Source organism: Anolis carolinensis, chromosome 1, assembly GCF_035594765.1.
Source record: "Anolis carolinensis isolate JA03-04 chromosome 1, rAnoCar3.1.pri, whole genome shotgun sequence".
Taxonomy (NCBI): domain Eukaryota; kingdom Metazoa; phylum Chordata; class Lepidosauria; order Squamata; family Dactyloidae; genus Anolis; species Anolis carolinensis.
In genome coordinates, this window is record NC_085841.1 from 38,364,818 (window position 1) to 38,382,667 (window position 17,850).

General features: G+C 38.4%; 1 protein-coding gene across 8 annotated transcripts in view; it reads left to right on the plus strand.

The window, feature by feature from the left end:
- The window catches only part of dnah14 (dynein axonemal heavy chain 14), a 362,578-nt gene that overhangs the window by 229,897 nt on the left and 114,831 nt on the right, over positions 1-17,850 (plus strand). For all 8 annotated transcript variants that reach the window (XM_062972594.1, XM_062972581.1, XM_062972591.1 and 5 more), the window contains 4 exons: positions 2,445-2,662; positions 5,464-5,716; positions 13,817-13,934; positions 16,577-16,806. In XM_062972594.1, coding sequence (XP_062828664.1) covers positions 2,445-2,662; positions 5,464-5,716; positions 13,817-13,934; positions 16,577-16,806 — 819 coding nt within the window. The remainder of the gene's footprint in view (positions 1-2,444; positions 2,663-5,463; positions 5,717-13,816; positions 13,935-16,576; positions 16,807-17,850) is intronic.

Here is a 17,850-nt window from a genome sequence, read left to right on the forward strand (position 1 = left end):
GACTAGGACACGGAACAATGGCTTCAAACTACAGGAAAGGAGATTCCACCTGAACATCAGGAAGAACTTCCTCACTGTGAGAGCTGTTCGACAGTGGAACTCTCTCCCCCGGGCTGTGGTGGAGGCTCCTTCTTTGGAGGCTTTTAAGCAGAGGCTGGGTGGCCATCTGTCGGGGGTGCTTTGAATGAAATTTCCTGCTTCTTGGCAGGGGGTTGGACTGGATGGCCCATGAGGTCTCTTCCAACTCTACTATTCTATGATTCTATGAATGCTGTACAGAGGCCATTGGACTTTCACACTAGACAGAGACTCTGTTAGACTTTCAGAACAGAGATGCATTAAGTTTTGGACTGTTGATTCTAAGAAAGATGCCCTGTGTTATCTACACAGAGAAACTATTTCAAATTCTATTTGTAACTGGATTGATAAGCAAAGTACTTGTATGCTGGCTACATGAAGTTTGTGAGTAAACCAACTATGTTACTTTTAAAGTAGTCTTGTTATTTTTGTGTCTTGAGAGCATGATTTAAAGGCAAATATATATTTTAAGGGAGAGCAGATTTTTTGTGCAACTAAAGAACACTTCTACTATATATACATATGTGTGTTTTGTGCATTGGCATATCTTTGCCTCTAACAGAACAAAGACATATTTAGGAACATCAGTTTAATAGCTGAGAAATCTAATTGCCTTGCATGAATGCCATTTTCCCAAAACGTTATGATTCTAATCATTTATTTATTTGTGGCACTTTTGTCAACCCTGTAGGGGACTCAAGGCTGCTTCACAACTAACAGGTCATGCTTTTTACCAAGAGGTTTTGTCATCATTTTTCCAAAGGTTGTGACTTCTAAACAAGGTCATGCTTTTCTAAAGATCATAAAATCTCCAAAAGGTTCTGGAGATTTCCATTTTCCAAAACACACACTGTATTTACTCAAATCCAACACTCACCTTTTTTGGCTAAATCACCTTGCCAAAATTAGAGTGCACATTAAATTTGTGTAATAGGATAATCTTAGTGCTGAGCGAAGTAGTACAGGAAGCTGCTTCAGGAGCACCTGGAGCTTTTATTTGAGAGATGTTGTGTGTCATTTAATGGTCATAGCTCAATGTTATGGAATCCTGGGATTTGTAGTTTGGTGAGGCATCAACATTCTTTGGCAGAGGTGGCTCAAGACTTTGCAAAACTGTAGCCTTCATGGCTCCATAGCATTGAACAAAGGCAATGAGATTGGATTCATTCCAAAGCATAGATGCACCCCAAGGTTTATTTTCCATTGCTTAAAGCTTTGGTCTTCCAGAACAATTGTTTTTTAAAAAGGAATTCTAAGTAGGCAGAACTGTAATAGGCATATCACTTGAACTTGTGTAATTTTAAATTGATGTTTTTATCATTGATGTTTTAACTATTAGTTTTAACTGTAATTGTTACTATAATTTTGTGTTTGGCATAAAATTGTTTCCTGTTTCTAGGCCGCCCTGAATCCCCCACCAAGGGTGAGAAGGACGGGATATAAATGTATGAGATAAATAAATAAATAAATAAATCACAAAGACTGCACCTTTTGCTGCTACACGTTACATTCACCAGAAAATGCTTTTTATTTTTTATTTGTTTTGGTTTGGTTTCAGGGTTTGAAAATTGAGATGCACATTAGATTTGATGGTGCACTTAAAAATGTGTCTGTTACAAATAAATTCAATTTAAGAACAAACCTACATAACCTATCTTGTTTGTAACTTGGAGACTGTCTGTATTATGTTACTTTGAGAAGAGCCAGTTAATCTAATCTCCAAATGGCTTTAGCAGCAAGTGATGATACTAAACACAAATTGAGTTTTATCAATCAACCCCAAACTTATGGAAAAGAAGAAAATTGCTATAAAACTTTTAAGGAATTGATTATCATGTTTAAATTTTCATTTTAATACATTATTCTAGATACTGCTAGGACCCTAAAACAGCTACTTTGCCTTTCTTCATTTTGTATATATATGGTGATATCGATAGCATTTTTTTCTTTCCCACTGTACTCTTTCTCAGTGCTCCTTGCATCATTTTGTGAGGGTACAGGGGATATGCTATCATCTACCATCCATAGCCAACTTGGGTTTGGTACCATTTCTTGCTGTCATCTTGCATTTTCTTGGTGCCTGGTTGCAGCTTACTACTAAGTGTAAGCAAGTGCCATATACGTATGTAAGAAAAAAGTGAACAAAATTCTCCATGGTAATAGAAATGAAAAATGATGGGACAATTTAGTTTCTTCAACTTGATATAACAAAATTGGAATTGAGGTTTTAGAATATATTTTTCAGAGTAACAGTTCAAGTACCTGAACCTTTTCTAAGTTTTCAACTTTTTTGTTAAATGTTACTTCAATTTTGCATACAGTTCTAGGAAATTCTAAAATTAGTGAATTGTTGTTTTTGTTTGTAGATGAAATTATTAATGATTGGCAATGGATAATCTTGGATGGACCTGTTGATCCAGTTTGGATAGAAAATTTAAATTCTGTGCTAGATGATACAAGAATGTTATGTCTTGCTAACAGTGAAAGAATTTACTTATCACCAGGAATTAGAATGATATTTGAAGTGGACAGCCTCTCTCAAGCCAGTCCTGCTACTGTTAGTAGATGTGCCATGGTTTATGTGGTAAGTTTCTTAATGAAAATAAAAATTTCCAAAAATATTTTAAATACATGATAAGTGAACATGCTGAGTAAAAATATCAAGTGAGTTGGACTGATTAATTGTATATTTGTTGCTTAAAAGATATTATGATAAATGTGAAATGCAGCCGCGGTGGTGCAATGGGTTAAACCCTTGTGCCAGTTGAACTGCTGACCTGAAGGTTGGCGGTTCAAATCCGCGAGACAGGGTGAGCTACCATCTGTCAGCCCCAGCTTCCCACGCGGGGACATGAGGGAAGCCTCCCACAGGATGGTAACACATCCAGCTGTCCCTTGGGCAAAGTCTTTGTAGACGGCCGATTCTCTCACACCAGAAGCGACCTGCAGTATGTTCTCAAGTCACTTCTGACATGATTTTAAAAAATAAATGTGAAAAGGATTTATTTTCCTTTATGCTTGAAAGTAACAGCATAATAGAACATGTTTCTATCTTGCTTTCATTTGATATCTTCAAAGATATTTGATAGGACTGCTACCTCTGATATTTCCTCTCTTTTTGACCAGGATAGCTTGGGAAGGTTGTTGTCTACTTGGATTAGTATTTTATCTGACAACATTGGTCCTATTATACAAATATTACTGTAAGAAATTCACAATAAAATTAATCTAGGATGCCACTGAAAAAGTTGTTGTAGTCTTTTATAACTACCCATTGTGATTTCTGGGATAACTTATGTTGAGATAAAAACAGATATCAGTCAAGCCTACTGTGGTTGCACTAGTGATTTTGTCTTTGCTTTCACTTCACTTTCCGATTTTCTACCTCAGTGTACAAATAGATAATAGGGAATTATTCAGTGTTGGTTATCCCATTTATTTGTGAATTTTAACGTAAATTACAGTCATCTTCACCAAATGTTTAAATAAGAAGGATAATCTTACATTTTAGCATTTTTTATAATCCATGCTATAGGTATTATAGAAAGCATATTAAATGTTTGGAATGAACTGTATATAACAAAGAACATGTTGTGCTAAACTTGGCCTATATATGTGGAACAGTGAAACAAAAAAAACCTATTATAATGGCAGAAAGGACAAAGCCATTTCAGACAGTGGATATTTTAATATTTCTGTATGAATTGTGATGGAGTAAAAGGATTATCCCAATGTGTTTGTATAGTTGTTGTTACCAAGCTGGTGTTTTCCCTCTGGGTTTTCACCAAATCTTCATGTCCCCTTCTTCATATTTGGCTGATATGTGATATATATATATATATATATATATATAGAGAGAGAGAGAGAGAGAGAGAGAGAGAGAGAGAGACCATGATTATAGTCTCATATAGTGAAAAATATACCTCATAGAAACATTCAAAATGTAATTAACTATCAATACAATTAAAACTAGTTTAAAACATAAGGAGGAATTCAATCTATTAATTTCATAATGTCTATATTTAGCAAGGGACTGCTGTGATATTACTACTTAGGAGAGCCAACAAAGTGAACACTGAGAATCCAAAGTGAACACTGAGAATGCACATCAGTCTTTATGTGCATTTGGCTCAATGACCAGGGACTGCCAGTGTACATCAGTACAATCTGAAGCACATCAGGACATTTGCATGGGAGACTCAAGGCACATCAATAGCAGCCACTGAAAAGGCCCTCTACCATATTGACTGTAGATAGAGGGGGTGGTGAAACAGAGAGAAAATCTTTATCAGAAGATTTCAAAACAGGCGCATATAGGAGGAGCTAGTCTTTCAGTTAACTTAGACCTGAGCCATATAACAAGTACTTTGAATTATGCATAAAAACAGGCTGGCAACCAATGGAGTTGTTGTAACAAGGGAGTTGTGTGCCCTCTGTATCCAGCTCCAGTTAAAAATATGATTGCAGCTCTTTAGACCAGCTGAAGTTTCGAATAGCAAAGAATTCATTACTGTAATCCAAATGGGTTGTAACCAAGGTGTCTGTTACTATCGTCAAATTTGATGTTTCTAGAAACATGCACAACTAGGACATAAACCTTAATTATTCAGGTACACTCCTGGCCATTGTAGAGAGTTAAATTTAAAAGCTCAGGATTGAATCGAGAAGTACACTCAAGCTATGAACCTGCATCTTCAGGTATAATGTAATTATATTCAGCATTCACTGAATTTCCTTTCCCTGATTTTTCTTTTGACAGATCCATGAACAGCTCTCTCATTTCTTTATTCAGTTTCAATTTGCTTGTCCTTTTTCAGTTCACTACTGAAGATAGGCGAGATCGGGCATGTTCAGGGTGGTATGGCCTTTGGAAGTTCCTCCCATAGATAATACTCATCTATATTTCTGTGTGGAAATTCTGTGCTAAATTTGATTTCTGAAGATAGTTTCAAGCAGTGATCTATGAGATTCTGGCTCAAACTGATCCAGTGAATTTTGACTCTTATAATAAAACTTTATTTTATATACCGCCCTATCTCCCCCCCCCCCCCCAAAAAAAAAACAAACGACTAAAGATAGACATCAGTTTAGAATTGAAACAACTTTGTTGGATAGAGGTAGAATGTCATAACAAATCTTGGTGTAATTCATATATTAATGATACTGGGCTCCAATGGGCCATTTGATGAAAAATTGACATTGAAGGTAATGACAACCTGATATGTCAGTGAGTGCCATATTGTAGATTTCCATTATGTAGAGGAAATGTGTATATAATTTAGTATATAAAATGCAACACACAGTTTTCTGTATTTCATACCTTATGAGCAGAATACATGACATTAATACATTTCTAATAGATTCTTCCATTTTATTTATTTGTAGGACCCCACTGATCTAGGATGGCAGCCATATGTCAAGTCATGGATGGAAGATTTTTCTGACCTGATTGCACAAAATGATATTGAATACCTTGAAAGTTTATTTCATTCTAGTATACAAAGAGGGATAGAATTTCTCAATAAACATAAGAAAATGCAAGCTTTCTCTGTACAACAGATGGGAGTTGTAATGAATATTTGCAGAATTGTTGGTTCATTCATTAATATAATTCGTCAAAGTCAAGGATTACAATCCAGTAAGTAAATTAATTGTAACTGTAATGTTTAAAAATATTTTAAACACATTTATGTTGTGGTGAATCCTATTGAATTTAACTGAACTTACTTCAAAGCATAAGGCTGTTCTTTTAGATTTCCACTTGGTGACAGATAAGTAAGGAGGATTAAAGGATTCTGCGTAACTTCTGTAATAATTTATTTTTCATAGGTGTCTAAGAGGCCTCTGATATATTATTGGCCAGAGTTATTGGAATAGGCATATATCAGCAGTATATAACATTAATTTAAGAGTGGGTCAGTTTTACTCTTAGTAATATTGAGACAAATATGAGCTCTGAGCTTTGGTAGGATGACTCACATGATGGTAATATAACAATTGAATAATCTAACCTTTTCAAAAAGAAAGAAGTGGCCACAAAGAGAAGAGGAAGTAGTATTATATGTAAAAGACAAATCCACTTGTATAGAACATAAGAGTAATCAGAAAGCACCAGTTGAACCTATTGGGTGAAAATAAATGGACAAATAACTAAATGCAGAAAAACATCTATTTCTGCTTTATTGACTATTCTAAAGCCTTCGCTGTGTGGGTCATAATAGATTACCAAGTTACCAAGTTCTCTGTCTCCTGAGAAATCTATATAACGACCAAGTAGCAACAGTCAGAACAGACCACGGAACAACAGACTGGTTCAAGATTGGGAACTGAGTATGGCAGGGCTATATACTTTCACCCTGCCTATTCAACTTGTACGCAGAACACATCATGCGGCGTGCGGGGCTTGACGAATCCAAGGCTGGAGTTAAAATTTCTGGAAGAAACATTAACAACCTTAGATATGCAGATGATACCACTGTGATGGCTGAAAGCAAGGAGGAGCTGAGGAGCCTTCTAACTAAGTTGAAAGAAGAAAGTGCAAAAGTTGGTTACAAGTAAAAATCAAGAAAGCCAAGATTATGGCAACCAGACTGATTGATAACTGGCAAATAGAGGGAGAAAACATGGAGGCAGTGACAGACTTTATATTTCTAGGTGCAAAGATCACTGCAGATGCAGACTGCAGCCAGGAAATCAGAAGACGTTTACTTCTTGGGAGGAGAGCAATAGCCAACCTTGATAAAATAGTGAAGAGCAGAGACATCACACTGGCAACGAAGGTCCGCATAGTCAAAGCAATGGTATTCCCCATAGTAACCTATGGATGCGAGAGCTGGACCATAAGGAAGGCTGAGCGAAGGAAGATAGACACTTTTGAACTCTGGTGCTGGAGGAAAATCCTGAGAGTCCCTTGGACCACAAGAAGATCCAACCAGTCCATACTCCAGGAAATAATGCTCAGCTGCTCACTGGAGGGAAGGATATTGGTGGCAATGATGAAGTACTTTGGCCACATCATGAGAAGACAGGAAAGTTGGAAAAGATCATGATGCTGGGGAAAATAGAAGGAAGAAGGAAGAGAAGCTGACCAAGGACAAAATGGATGGACAGTATCCTTGAAGTGACTGGCTTGACCTTGAAGGAACTGGGGGCGGCGACAACCAACAGGATGGCGTGAGCCGGTCCATGAGGCCACGAAGAGTCGGAAGCAATTCTCTAAATATTATAAATCACTATATGAAAAAGATCAGATTGAGAAGGAAAAGATAACGAGCTATTTGGGAAACCTAAAATTACAAAAAATCACAGAAGAGGAAAGAGAATCATAGAGTCATAGAATCGTAGAGTTGGAAGAGACCTCATGGGCCATCCATTCCAACCCCCTGCTAAGAAGCAGGAAATCGCATTCAAAGCACCCCTGACAGATGGCCATCCAGCCTCTGCTTAAAAGCCTCCAAAGAAGGAGCCTCCACCACGGCCCGGGGGAGAGAGTTCCACTGTCGAACAGCTCTTACAGTGAGGAAGTTCTTCCTGATGTTCAGGTGGAATCTCCTTTCCTGTAGTTTGAAGCCATTGTTCCGTGTCCTAGTCTGCAGGGCAGCAGAAAACAAGCTTGCTCCCTCCTCCCTATGACTTCCCCTCACATATTTGTACATGGCTATCATGTCTCCTCTCAGCCTTCTCTTCTGCAGGCTAAACAATCCTTTAAACCAATCCTCATAGGGCTTGTTCTCCAGACCCTTAATCATTTTAGTCGCCCTCCTCTTGACGCTTTCCAGCTTGTCAACATCTCCCTTCAACTGCGGTGCCCAAAATTGGACACAGTATTCCAGGTGTGGTCTGACCAAGGCAGAATAGAGGGGGAGCATGACTTCCCTGGATCTAGACGCTATACCCCTATTGATGCAGGCCAGAATCCTGTTGGCTTTTTTAGCTGCCGCATCACATTGTTGGCTCATGTTTAACTTATTGTCCACGACGACTCCAAGATCTTTTTCGCAAGCACTGCTGTCAAGCCAGGCGTCCTCCATTCTGTATCTTTGCATTTAATTTTTTTCTGCCGAAGTGAAGTATCATGCATTTGTTCCTGTTGAACTTCATTTTGTTAGTTTCGGCCCATCTCTCTAGTCTGTCAAGATCGTTTTGAATTCTGCTCCTTTCTTCTGGAGTGTTGGCTATCCCTCCGAGTTTGGTGTCATCTGCAAACTTGATGATCGTGCCTTCTAACCCTTCGTCTAAGTCGTTAATAAAGATGTTGAACAGAACCAGGCCCAGGACGGAACCCTGCGTCACTCCACTCGTCACTTCTTTCCATGATGAAGACGATGCATTGGTGAGCACCCTTTGGGTTCGTTCGCTTAGCCAATTACAGATCCATCTAACCGTAGTTTTGTCTAGCCCACATTTAACTAGTTTGTTTGCCAGAAGGTCGTGGGGGACTTTGTCAAAGGCCTTACTGAAATCCAGGTACGCTACATCCACAGCACTCCCTGTATCGACCCAACTCGTAACTCTATCGAAAAAAGAGATCAGATTAGTCTGGCATGACTTGTTTTTGGTAAATCCGTGTTAACTATTAGCAATGACCACATTTGTTTCTAAGTGTTCGCAGACCACTTAATGATCTTTTCCAGAATCTTGCCTGGTATTGAACACCTTAATAAGGAAATATCCAAAAAATAAATACAACTGGCAATCAAAAAGCTAGATGGATCAAAATCTCTGGGCCAGATAGCTTAACAGCAGCCTATTACAAGACATTTGAAAAAGAGTTAACACCATATCTCCAAAAAATAATGAATATAATAAGAGAACAGAAAACAATGCCAGAATCATGGAAGGAAGCCCAAATTACAGTAATCCACAAAGAAAATTCCAATTCAGAAGAAATTAAAAATTACAGACCCATCTCATTACTAAATGTTGACTATAAAATTTTCTCGAGTATATTGGCTGAGAGACTTAAATCAATTTTAAAAAATTGGTTAAAGGAAGAACAAGCTTGGTTTCTCCCGAATAGACATATTAAAGATAATGTAAGATTGGTAATAGACTTAATAGAATATTACGAAGCCCATAATCAAAGAGAAATCTTATTCTTAGCAGTGGATGCTGAGAAAGCATTTGACAGGGTAAATTGGGATTTCTTCAAATTATTAACACAAGAATTGGACATGGGGTTCTATTTTCAAAATTTACTAGAGGCAATTTACCAAAAACAAAAGGCAAAAATTATTATTAACGGGAGGGAAACAGATTCGATAACAATTCAAAAAGGTACTCGTCAGGGTTGTCCCTTATCCCCCCTAATTTTTATTATGACATTGGAAACATTATTAATAAGGACCTACAAGGGACCAATATCCAAGGAACAAAATACAAAGTGAAAGCTTATGCAGACGACCTTATCTGTTTTATAGAAGACCCGGCCAGTAAAGGGGAAAAATGGATGTCAACTTTTAAGGAATATGGAGATATTGCCGGATTTAAAATTAATATCAATAAAACAAAAGCCCTTACAAAAATATAAATAAGAAAAAGCAAGAGCTAATTGCCAAGAAATTAGGCATCGAGATAACCTCCAAAATTAAATATCTAGGTATAACCATCTCCGCGAAAAACTCCCAACTACTAAAAAATAACTATGAAAAAATTTGGAAAAACATAAAGAAAGATTTAGAATCTTGGAAAAAAATTTAAAATCTCACAATGGAGTAGAATATCCACTGTGAAAATGAACATACTTCCAAAAATGTTATTCTTATTTCAGGCTGGCATTCATACATCTGGTATGAAAGAACTAAAGTGGGGAAAAACTATGGCAACCATTTTATCAGATTGGCCCTTATAAAAACCTGGAACAAGTATAAGTTAAGAATGTATAATAAAACCCCGAGATGGGTATCTCCCATAGAGGCTGTCCAAAGAAGACTTCTGGGGTGGTCCCAATGGCCTAAATATGAAGACCTACTAAAGTTACAAGGGTCGGAACTCATATTAAAATCCCAACAGGAATTAAAGGAAGAACATTTAAATATCACATGGCTACAATACGGTCAACTCAAATAATAGTACAATAAGGATAAGACAAAGGGCTTCATGGAAAAAAATAATTTATGGGATAAAATCTTATTTTCAGAAGGAAGACTAATTTCAAGGATCTATAAAATTCTACTGGAATGGAACACAGAAATGGAATTGGTAAAAAAATAACATGATTAAATGATCCAAAGATCTAGGAAGACCGATACAAATGAAGGAATGGGAGGCCTGTTGGGGTAGGAAACTTAAATTCACATATGCCTACCAGCTAAAAGAAAATTGGATGAAAATGTTTTATAAGTGGCATATTACCCCCCAAAAATTAGGCATGATCAGTAAAACTAAGAACACTAAATGCTGGAAATGCGAAGAAGAAGAAGGCACATACCACCACATTTGGTGGAAATGTAAAAAAGCTAAGGAGTATTGGGCCATGATTCATGAAATTATTCAAAAAATGTTAGACACCAAATTAAAAAAACTTCCAGAAATATACCTATTAGGAATTTTTACAGAATCCCGAGACACAAATGAGGAGAAATTAATGACCTATTTCACTACACCAGCTAGAATTATTTATGCCAGATACTGGAGGAAAAAAGAAATCCCTAAGAAAGAGGAGTGGTTAACTAAACTACTTGAAATAAAAAACATGGATAGATTAACCTACCTAATAGCAAAAAATCAGGGAACACCTAGGAAAGAAACAGATTGGCAACAAGTAGAAAGATATTTAAATATCAACAAGATTGCAAAAAAGGACAATTAAACAAAAGACCCAAACAAACTGGGCTTAAAAAGATAACTAGAATAGAACATCAAGACTGAATAATGCGCTAGAATCCCCACCCAAATTATGAAGAAAGAATTAAAAAGTGAAAATTACGATCGAAGAAACGAATGAAGATAAGGAGAAAGAAACTTTATCAGAGAAAGCAAGACCTCTCCAAATGTGAAGTGAAAGTCAAACCATCAACATTTTAATCACCTTCCTACTCTCCCTTCGACAATCCCTCCCTCCCTCCCCCCTTACCTACCTAACCTCGTCCATTACTTCTTCCCACCCCTCCCCTTCCCCAGCAATCCCCTCCCCCCTCATCTATCTATTCCCCGTCAAACCAATTCCCTTCCCCCATATCCAGCCCGACCCCCTCCATACCTTTCTTTTTATGTATGTAAATAAAGCAATAAACAATATTTTTAAAGAGTCGGAAGCAACTGAATGAATAAACAACAACAATTAAATTCAATGTTGTGATAGGAGTGTATTTCAGGCCACCAAAGCAAGAAGAGGAGGTGGGCAATGACTTCCAGAAAAAAAATAATCAGAAATCTCAAAAATATAAGTGCCAGTAGTCCTGGAGGACTTCAATTAACCTGATATTGCTGGGAAACTCTCTGCTCAGTGTAGACTGTCCAACAAATCCCTGATAATTTCCCATTTCAAAAAGTAGAGGAAGGAACAAGACTTGAACCAAATGAATATGGAGAAGTTGGTCAATCAGAACATAGTAATCAGTAATTTGGGGAGAAATTATCATATGATACTAGAAATTTACGATTGCAGGAATAGGCCAAATAAAGATTATAGTCAAACACAGACCTTGTATTTCAAAAAGGGTAGGTTTCTCAAGCTCAGAGAAATACTGGGTAGAATTCCATGTCTTGAAATGCTTAAGGGAAAATGATACTCAGCAAATATGGACATTTATGAAGTAAGAGTTAAGGATCATGAATCTGCTGAAATTCGTGATCCTTAACTCCTCATCTCAAAATTTTCATTGTCCTCATCATTCTTTGGAAAACTCCCTTTCATCTTCCTGAATGTGAGAGGTGTCTCATTCGTAACAACTGTTCTGTATGGCATTCTGTTGGGACTGGAGGACAAAATGCCACAGTATCCTGCATTGGATCCAGTTTTACAAAGTATCCAGGCCAAGTCTACCTTTACTGTGGCAATTCACATGACTACTCTTTGGGATGTAGCTCGACAATTGTACCTGAGTCTACCATCAGTTTCACCAATGTATCTGTGTGTCAAGAATCTTTATAAGGTACAAGAGGATTGTTGTATTTTGCTTTTTAGACATTCCACTGTTAACTTCATTGCTGTGGAGACATAGCAGAGCAAGGACAGAGATGTGATGCAATCAGTACCAATGAACCACACAGCAATGAAATTGTTGGGAGACACTCATCTGTATGACTGAAAAGGAAAAAGACCACATGCCTTCCCTCTTTCTTCTACAGATGAAATAAATATTGAAGCCAATCAGCTTATGTACCGATCAAGCCATAGTGGCTTCACCAGGCATACTTTGCACCAATTCTCTGGCTAGCAAGACAATAATGCCATTCATTGTGTTGTGACTGCAAATGCAGCATTGCAGTCACATCAGCATCTGGATCTGCAGGCTCTGTGCCTTTTAGGAAACTCTTCATTAGAAAGTTGTATTTATAAAAGAGGGAAAGAGTTTTTACAGAGTTTTCCTTGGTTTTTACATGAACATAATTCCTCTCAGTCTACTGTCCAGATGGAGAATATCCTAGAATGCCTTACTCAACTAGTGGATAAAAGCCTTACACCAGGGGCCCTCAAACTACAGCCAATGATGCCGAGGGCAGTGCCCCATGGCAAAGAACCACGGTGGAAGGTGGGAAGGATGAGAATGGGGCCACCGGGGCTGCCCTGGCCCACTCCAATGGCATGAGCTACGAGCCACACATCCTGTTGGATGAAGATGACGAAGAGGCTGTGGAGATGGACTCCTTGTGGGGCGGCAGTGAGGCCAAGTTGTGCATCAGTAAGTTCGGCTTCCTGGTGGCCGACAGCGGCGATAGAACCAGACAGAGCAACCATGAATAAAGTGCACTGGACATGGATGGAGGCACTCTCACCTGAGCATTGGGAGCTTCTGTGAGCACTGTTGTGTGTTCTTAACTTTAAATATTGTGCAGTGTATACAGGAATTCATTGGGAGCTTCTGTGAGCACTGTTGTGTGTTCTTAACTTTAAATATTGTGCAGTGTATACAGGAATTCATGCATGTTTTTTTTAAAAAAAAAAACTAGTTCTGCTCTCCAACAATCTGAGAGACCATGAACTGGCCCTCTGTTTTAAAAAATTGAAGATCTTTGCCTTTGACATTTTCTTTATGGTTTATTTGTCACCCATAGTTGCCTGCTTCATCTTTGGTGAACTCCTAATGTTTTCCCACACACACAAGTGAAAGCTTTTACTAATATGATGATAATGATTAAATGTTTCATGAGACTTACATGTGGATGGATTGCAATGTCAATTTCTGATCAGCTGCAAATGCTTTGAGTTTCTGAAATAGTAAAGGCTGCTTAATTACGATAAAAGTCTAAATGTAATTATATCTGAAACTGTAATTATTTCAAATATGGAGCTTATTTCCAAAAGTACCAAATCCATTTGAACAAATTTTACAGAAATTGAAAAACAATTTGCTGAAATTGCAATTTTCCAAGCCCGTTATCAAAATAATTTGATACATTTTGATTGTTTTGATATGTACACAACATTCTGATACTCCTAGCCAATAATGAGCTGATAGCCATAACTAATTGTTCATTTGTTTTATTTGGTACCTTTTGAAAACAAACTCCACAAATGTAATATTTTGTTATTTTCCAAGGGACCAAAACTGTTATCTGGTCTGTTATATTAAAGGTAGGAAAAGAGGACGTTGTTCAGTGAGTTTTTCAACAGTGATACAGAACAATGCTCTTCCATTTTCAAATAAAACCACTTCATCAAGTGAAACAGTTCGATCCATAATGAAGAAAAAGTAAGTGAACAATGAATACTATGCATTTCACAACCAATTAATTTTTTTCTAATTCCAGAGCATTTGGTGTCCTGTGCCTTCAAGTTGTTTCCAGTTTATGGTGACTCTAAGGTGGCTCTATTGTGGGGTTTTATGGCAAGACATTTTCAGTGGGCCTTTTCCTTCCTCTAAGGCTGAGAGAATGTGACTTGCTCAGAGTGACCTAGTGACAGAGCCGGCCCTAGGCAATTTTCAAGTGTAAGCAAGCAGCATTTTGGTGCCCCCCCTCCTGAAACCAATCACTGAAAAATAAAAGGTAGAAGGTAGAGGTGAATAGAATATGTGTGTGTGTGTGTGTGTGTATATAATATACATACACATACACACAATGTGGAGAATATGTGGAAAGGTAGATAGATAACTAGGGAGCCACAGTGGAGGAACCTTCCCAGGAGCAAGGCCTAATAATAATAATAATAATAATAATAATAATAATAATAATAATATAAAAAATCATCCCTTGCAATATCCAAGATGGCTCACTGCTACAGAATCTTGGGAGCTGTAGTTTGGTATGGTACCATTGTTGGCAGAGAAAGCTAAGCTGTAGGAGTTGAAACCCAATCATTTATCCTCCCTATGGAATCAATTTTATATGCACTTTTAGCTATGATTTATTTGCTATTTTATTGTGTTGTGTTTTTATATGGCATTGAATATTTGCCTTTGCATTTGGAAGCTGCCCTGAGTCCTTTTTGGGAGAGAGGGCAGGTTAGAAATAAAATAGAACAATAACTATTATTATTATTATTATTATTATTAAATATCTGGAGGACTAAAGTTTGCCCATGCCTGCTCTATACTGCACTTTCCAGAACTTTCCCATCACAATCTGCTATTGAGTTGGATACATGATTAAGACATTATTTCCAGCTTACTGAAGTTGGCTATATATGTTTTGGCTGAGGGGGCAGAAATTGCCTTATAGCCATCTTGTGCAGCTTCAAAAACCCAACACTTGAGAACATTTTGCACTATAGCCAGATATTTCCAAGGTCCTACCCAAAGGGATTGGCAAATATACCCTTTTTTGAGATGGATCTAAATCAGGCATGGGCAAACTTTGGCCCTCCAGATGTTTTGGACATCCACAATTCCTAACAGCCAGTATTTGAGAACACAGAAATGCTGGACCACTGTAAAAGCCACCATGTCAGACTACACAGAGAAGCCATTGAAATCCACAAGAAGCACATGGACAATTTCAACAGAAAAGAGGAAACCAAATAAACAAAATCTGGCTACCAGTATTAAAGAAAAGCTAAAATCAGGACAGTAAATAAAGAACAACACCCAGAAAATGGGAATTCCAGACAGGAAACAATCAGGGCCAGCTAACACCTCCCAACAAAGGATTCCCCCAGGCAGGAAGCAGCCAGGCTTGGAAGCTGCAAGGCTAGTCAATGCTAATCAAGGTGGCCAATTGCAACATTCACACTTGCCTCCCACAGACAAGAGTTCTTTCTCCCACCCTGGACCTTCCACAGATATATAAACCCCACTTGCCTAGTTTCCAACAGACCTCATAACCTCTGCGGATGTCTGCCACAGATGTGGGTGAAACGCCAGGAGAGAATGCTTCTGGAACATGGCCACAGAGCCCGGAAAACTCATAGCAACCCAGCCAGTAGGCTGTCGCTGAACAACCTATGCACCTTTAGCATTAAAGGAAAAAATGCCCAGGATTTTCTCACTTAATATACAAACTGTTGGCATGTCTGGAGAAGAAGAATAGAATGCTTCTATACCAGGCAAGGGCAAACTTTGCCCATGTCTGGTGTTAGGAATTGTGGGAGTTGAAATCCAAAACAATCTGACAGAAAACTGGGAGTTGTAGTTTGGCATGGTACTGGCTCTCTTCTGCAGGGAAGGCTAGGGACTTTGTAAAACTACAACTCACATGATTACATGGCACTGAATCTGTTGCAATTGAGCTGGTGCCATAATCCTTTCCGGGAGCTCTCCTCCTGGAGATATCTCTTAAAGGGATATCCTCTGGCTCTTAAGGATTCCCATTAGAAAGGCTCGCCTGCCTCTGGTGTTCCCCTTTAAGGCTAACTGGCTCCTGTGTGAACTCTGGAAAGACACAAAACCAAACGGGGGAAGAGACTTTTTTCCTTAGAGGGAGAAAGAGAAAGAGGCTGGTGCCGGTTCCCTTCTTTCTTCCCTTCCCTCCCTCCCTGCTTCTCTCTCTCTCTCTCTCTCTCTCTCTCTCTCTCTCCCCAACCTCTCAGAGAGAGAGAGAGAGAGAAGCAGGGAGGAAGAGAGAGCCATGCCCACCGCTGCGGAAGGTGGAAGGCTTCAACTGAGCTGGTGGTCCCTGTGGGGGGGGGGGGGGAGACGCCTCAACGGTGCCCCAGGGGACCGTGCGCTCCAAGCGGGGGCCTCACTGGCCTCCATGTTGGACTGGGCCTGCCTAGTGGGTTTCCATGGGTGGAGATTTGAACCTAGTATCCAAAGTCATAGTCCAATGTTCAAATCACAACACCATGCATGCTTTCCATGCTAAGCATAATGGTTATTAAGCTTAGAAATTATAAGACCAAACTCACATCCAATCTTCTCAGAATACTAAATCCATTTATTTCCCCCCTTAATTTCAGAGAAGGTCCAAAATGGTTTTGGGAGAAGCAACCTAATAAATTGATGGTGTTATTAGGGAAATTGTTCATATTTGCCTTTACCTGGGCTGTTGGAGGGATTTTAAGAAGAGAGGAAGAGCATGAGGGCGAGACTCTAATTGGTATAAACACCAGCCATGATGACCTTGCAAATGTAACACGAGACTTCAATGACCTTGTTCATGATATATTTGAAAGTCAACCTTCTGCTAGTAAGTGCTGCATTTTGCCCTATTCTCAATGTGCTAATTGTATATTGCCATTTTAAGTAATATAGTGTTCCCTCACTACTTTGCGGTTTGCTTTTTGCAGATTTGCTGTTTCGCAGTTTTTCAATAAACTCTAAAAGACTATTATAAATCATAAAAAATTACAATTTACAGCCTAAGGAAGGGAGGAAGGAAAAGCGAAAGGGAGAGAAAAGGAGCCCAAGCAGAAACGGGAGGCAAAAGAGTAAAATAGTGTATAACTACTAAAATAATGTATAAATATATAGCAGCCCTACTTCGCAGATTTTCACTTATTGCAGGTGGTCCTGGAACCTAACCTCTGTGATAAGTGAGGGAACACTGTACATCGAAGTCTTAAAAGCTTTATAGAATAATAGAATTGAGAAGAGGAAAGTGTTATGTAACTGACATATTTTGGAAACCGAACCATTTATTGAAGACTTTTATAGAGATCCCATAACACACAGGAACCACCCCCAGGCTGAATTCTTTCAAATTTTTGAGCATAACTCCATCTCTATCAATTGACCATGCCTCCTTGGGGTAATAGGAACTATAGCTGGAAAGACCCAGTATTTCCCTGAGCATGTTATTATTAAATATTTATATAAACAGAATGAAATTCTGATTGGGGCAAGTAAAGGGGTGAAGGAAGTTAGTCACAGTCTGCCTTTATATAATAATACTTTTGCGCATTCAGGGACAGAATAGTTCCAGATTTGTGTATATGGGCTTATCTTTAATTGCTATGGTTTATTACGGTTTCAGAGCAGTTCTGTATAATGCCTTTAACAGAATGTAGTCAGCCGTTTTCTTTGTGTTTCTAAAATGATCCAGTAAAAGGTACCTAATTTGTACATGCCCTTAACTAGATATTGATTTGATGTCGAATCTCAATATGTTCCAGAACTTCCTAACCGTAAGAGTTGTTCAACACTGGAATTCACTGCCTCAGAGCTTGGTGGAGGTGTCTTCTTTGGAGGCTTTTAAAACAGAGGCTGGACAGCCATCTGTTGGGGTGCTTTA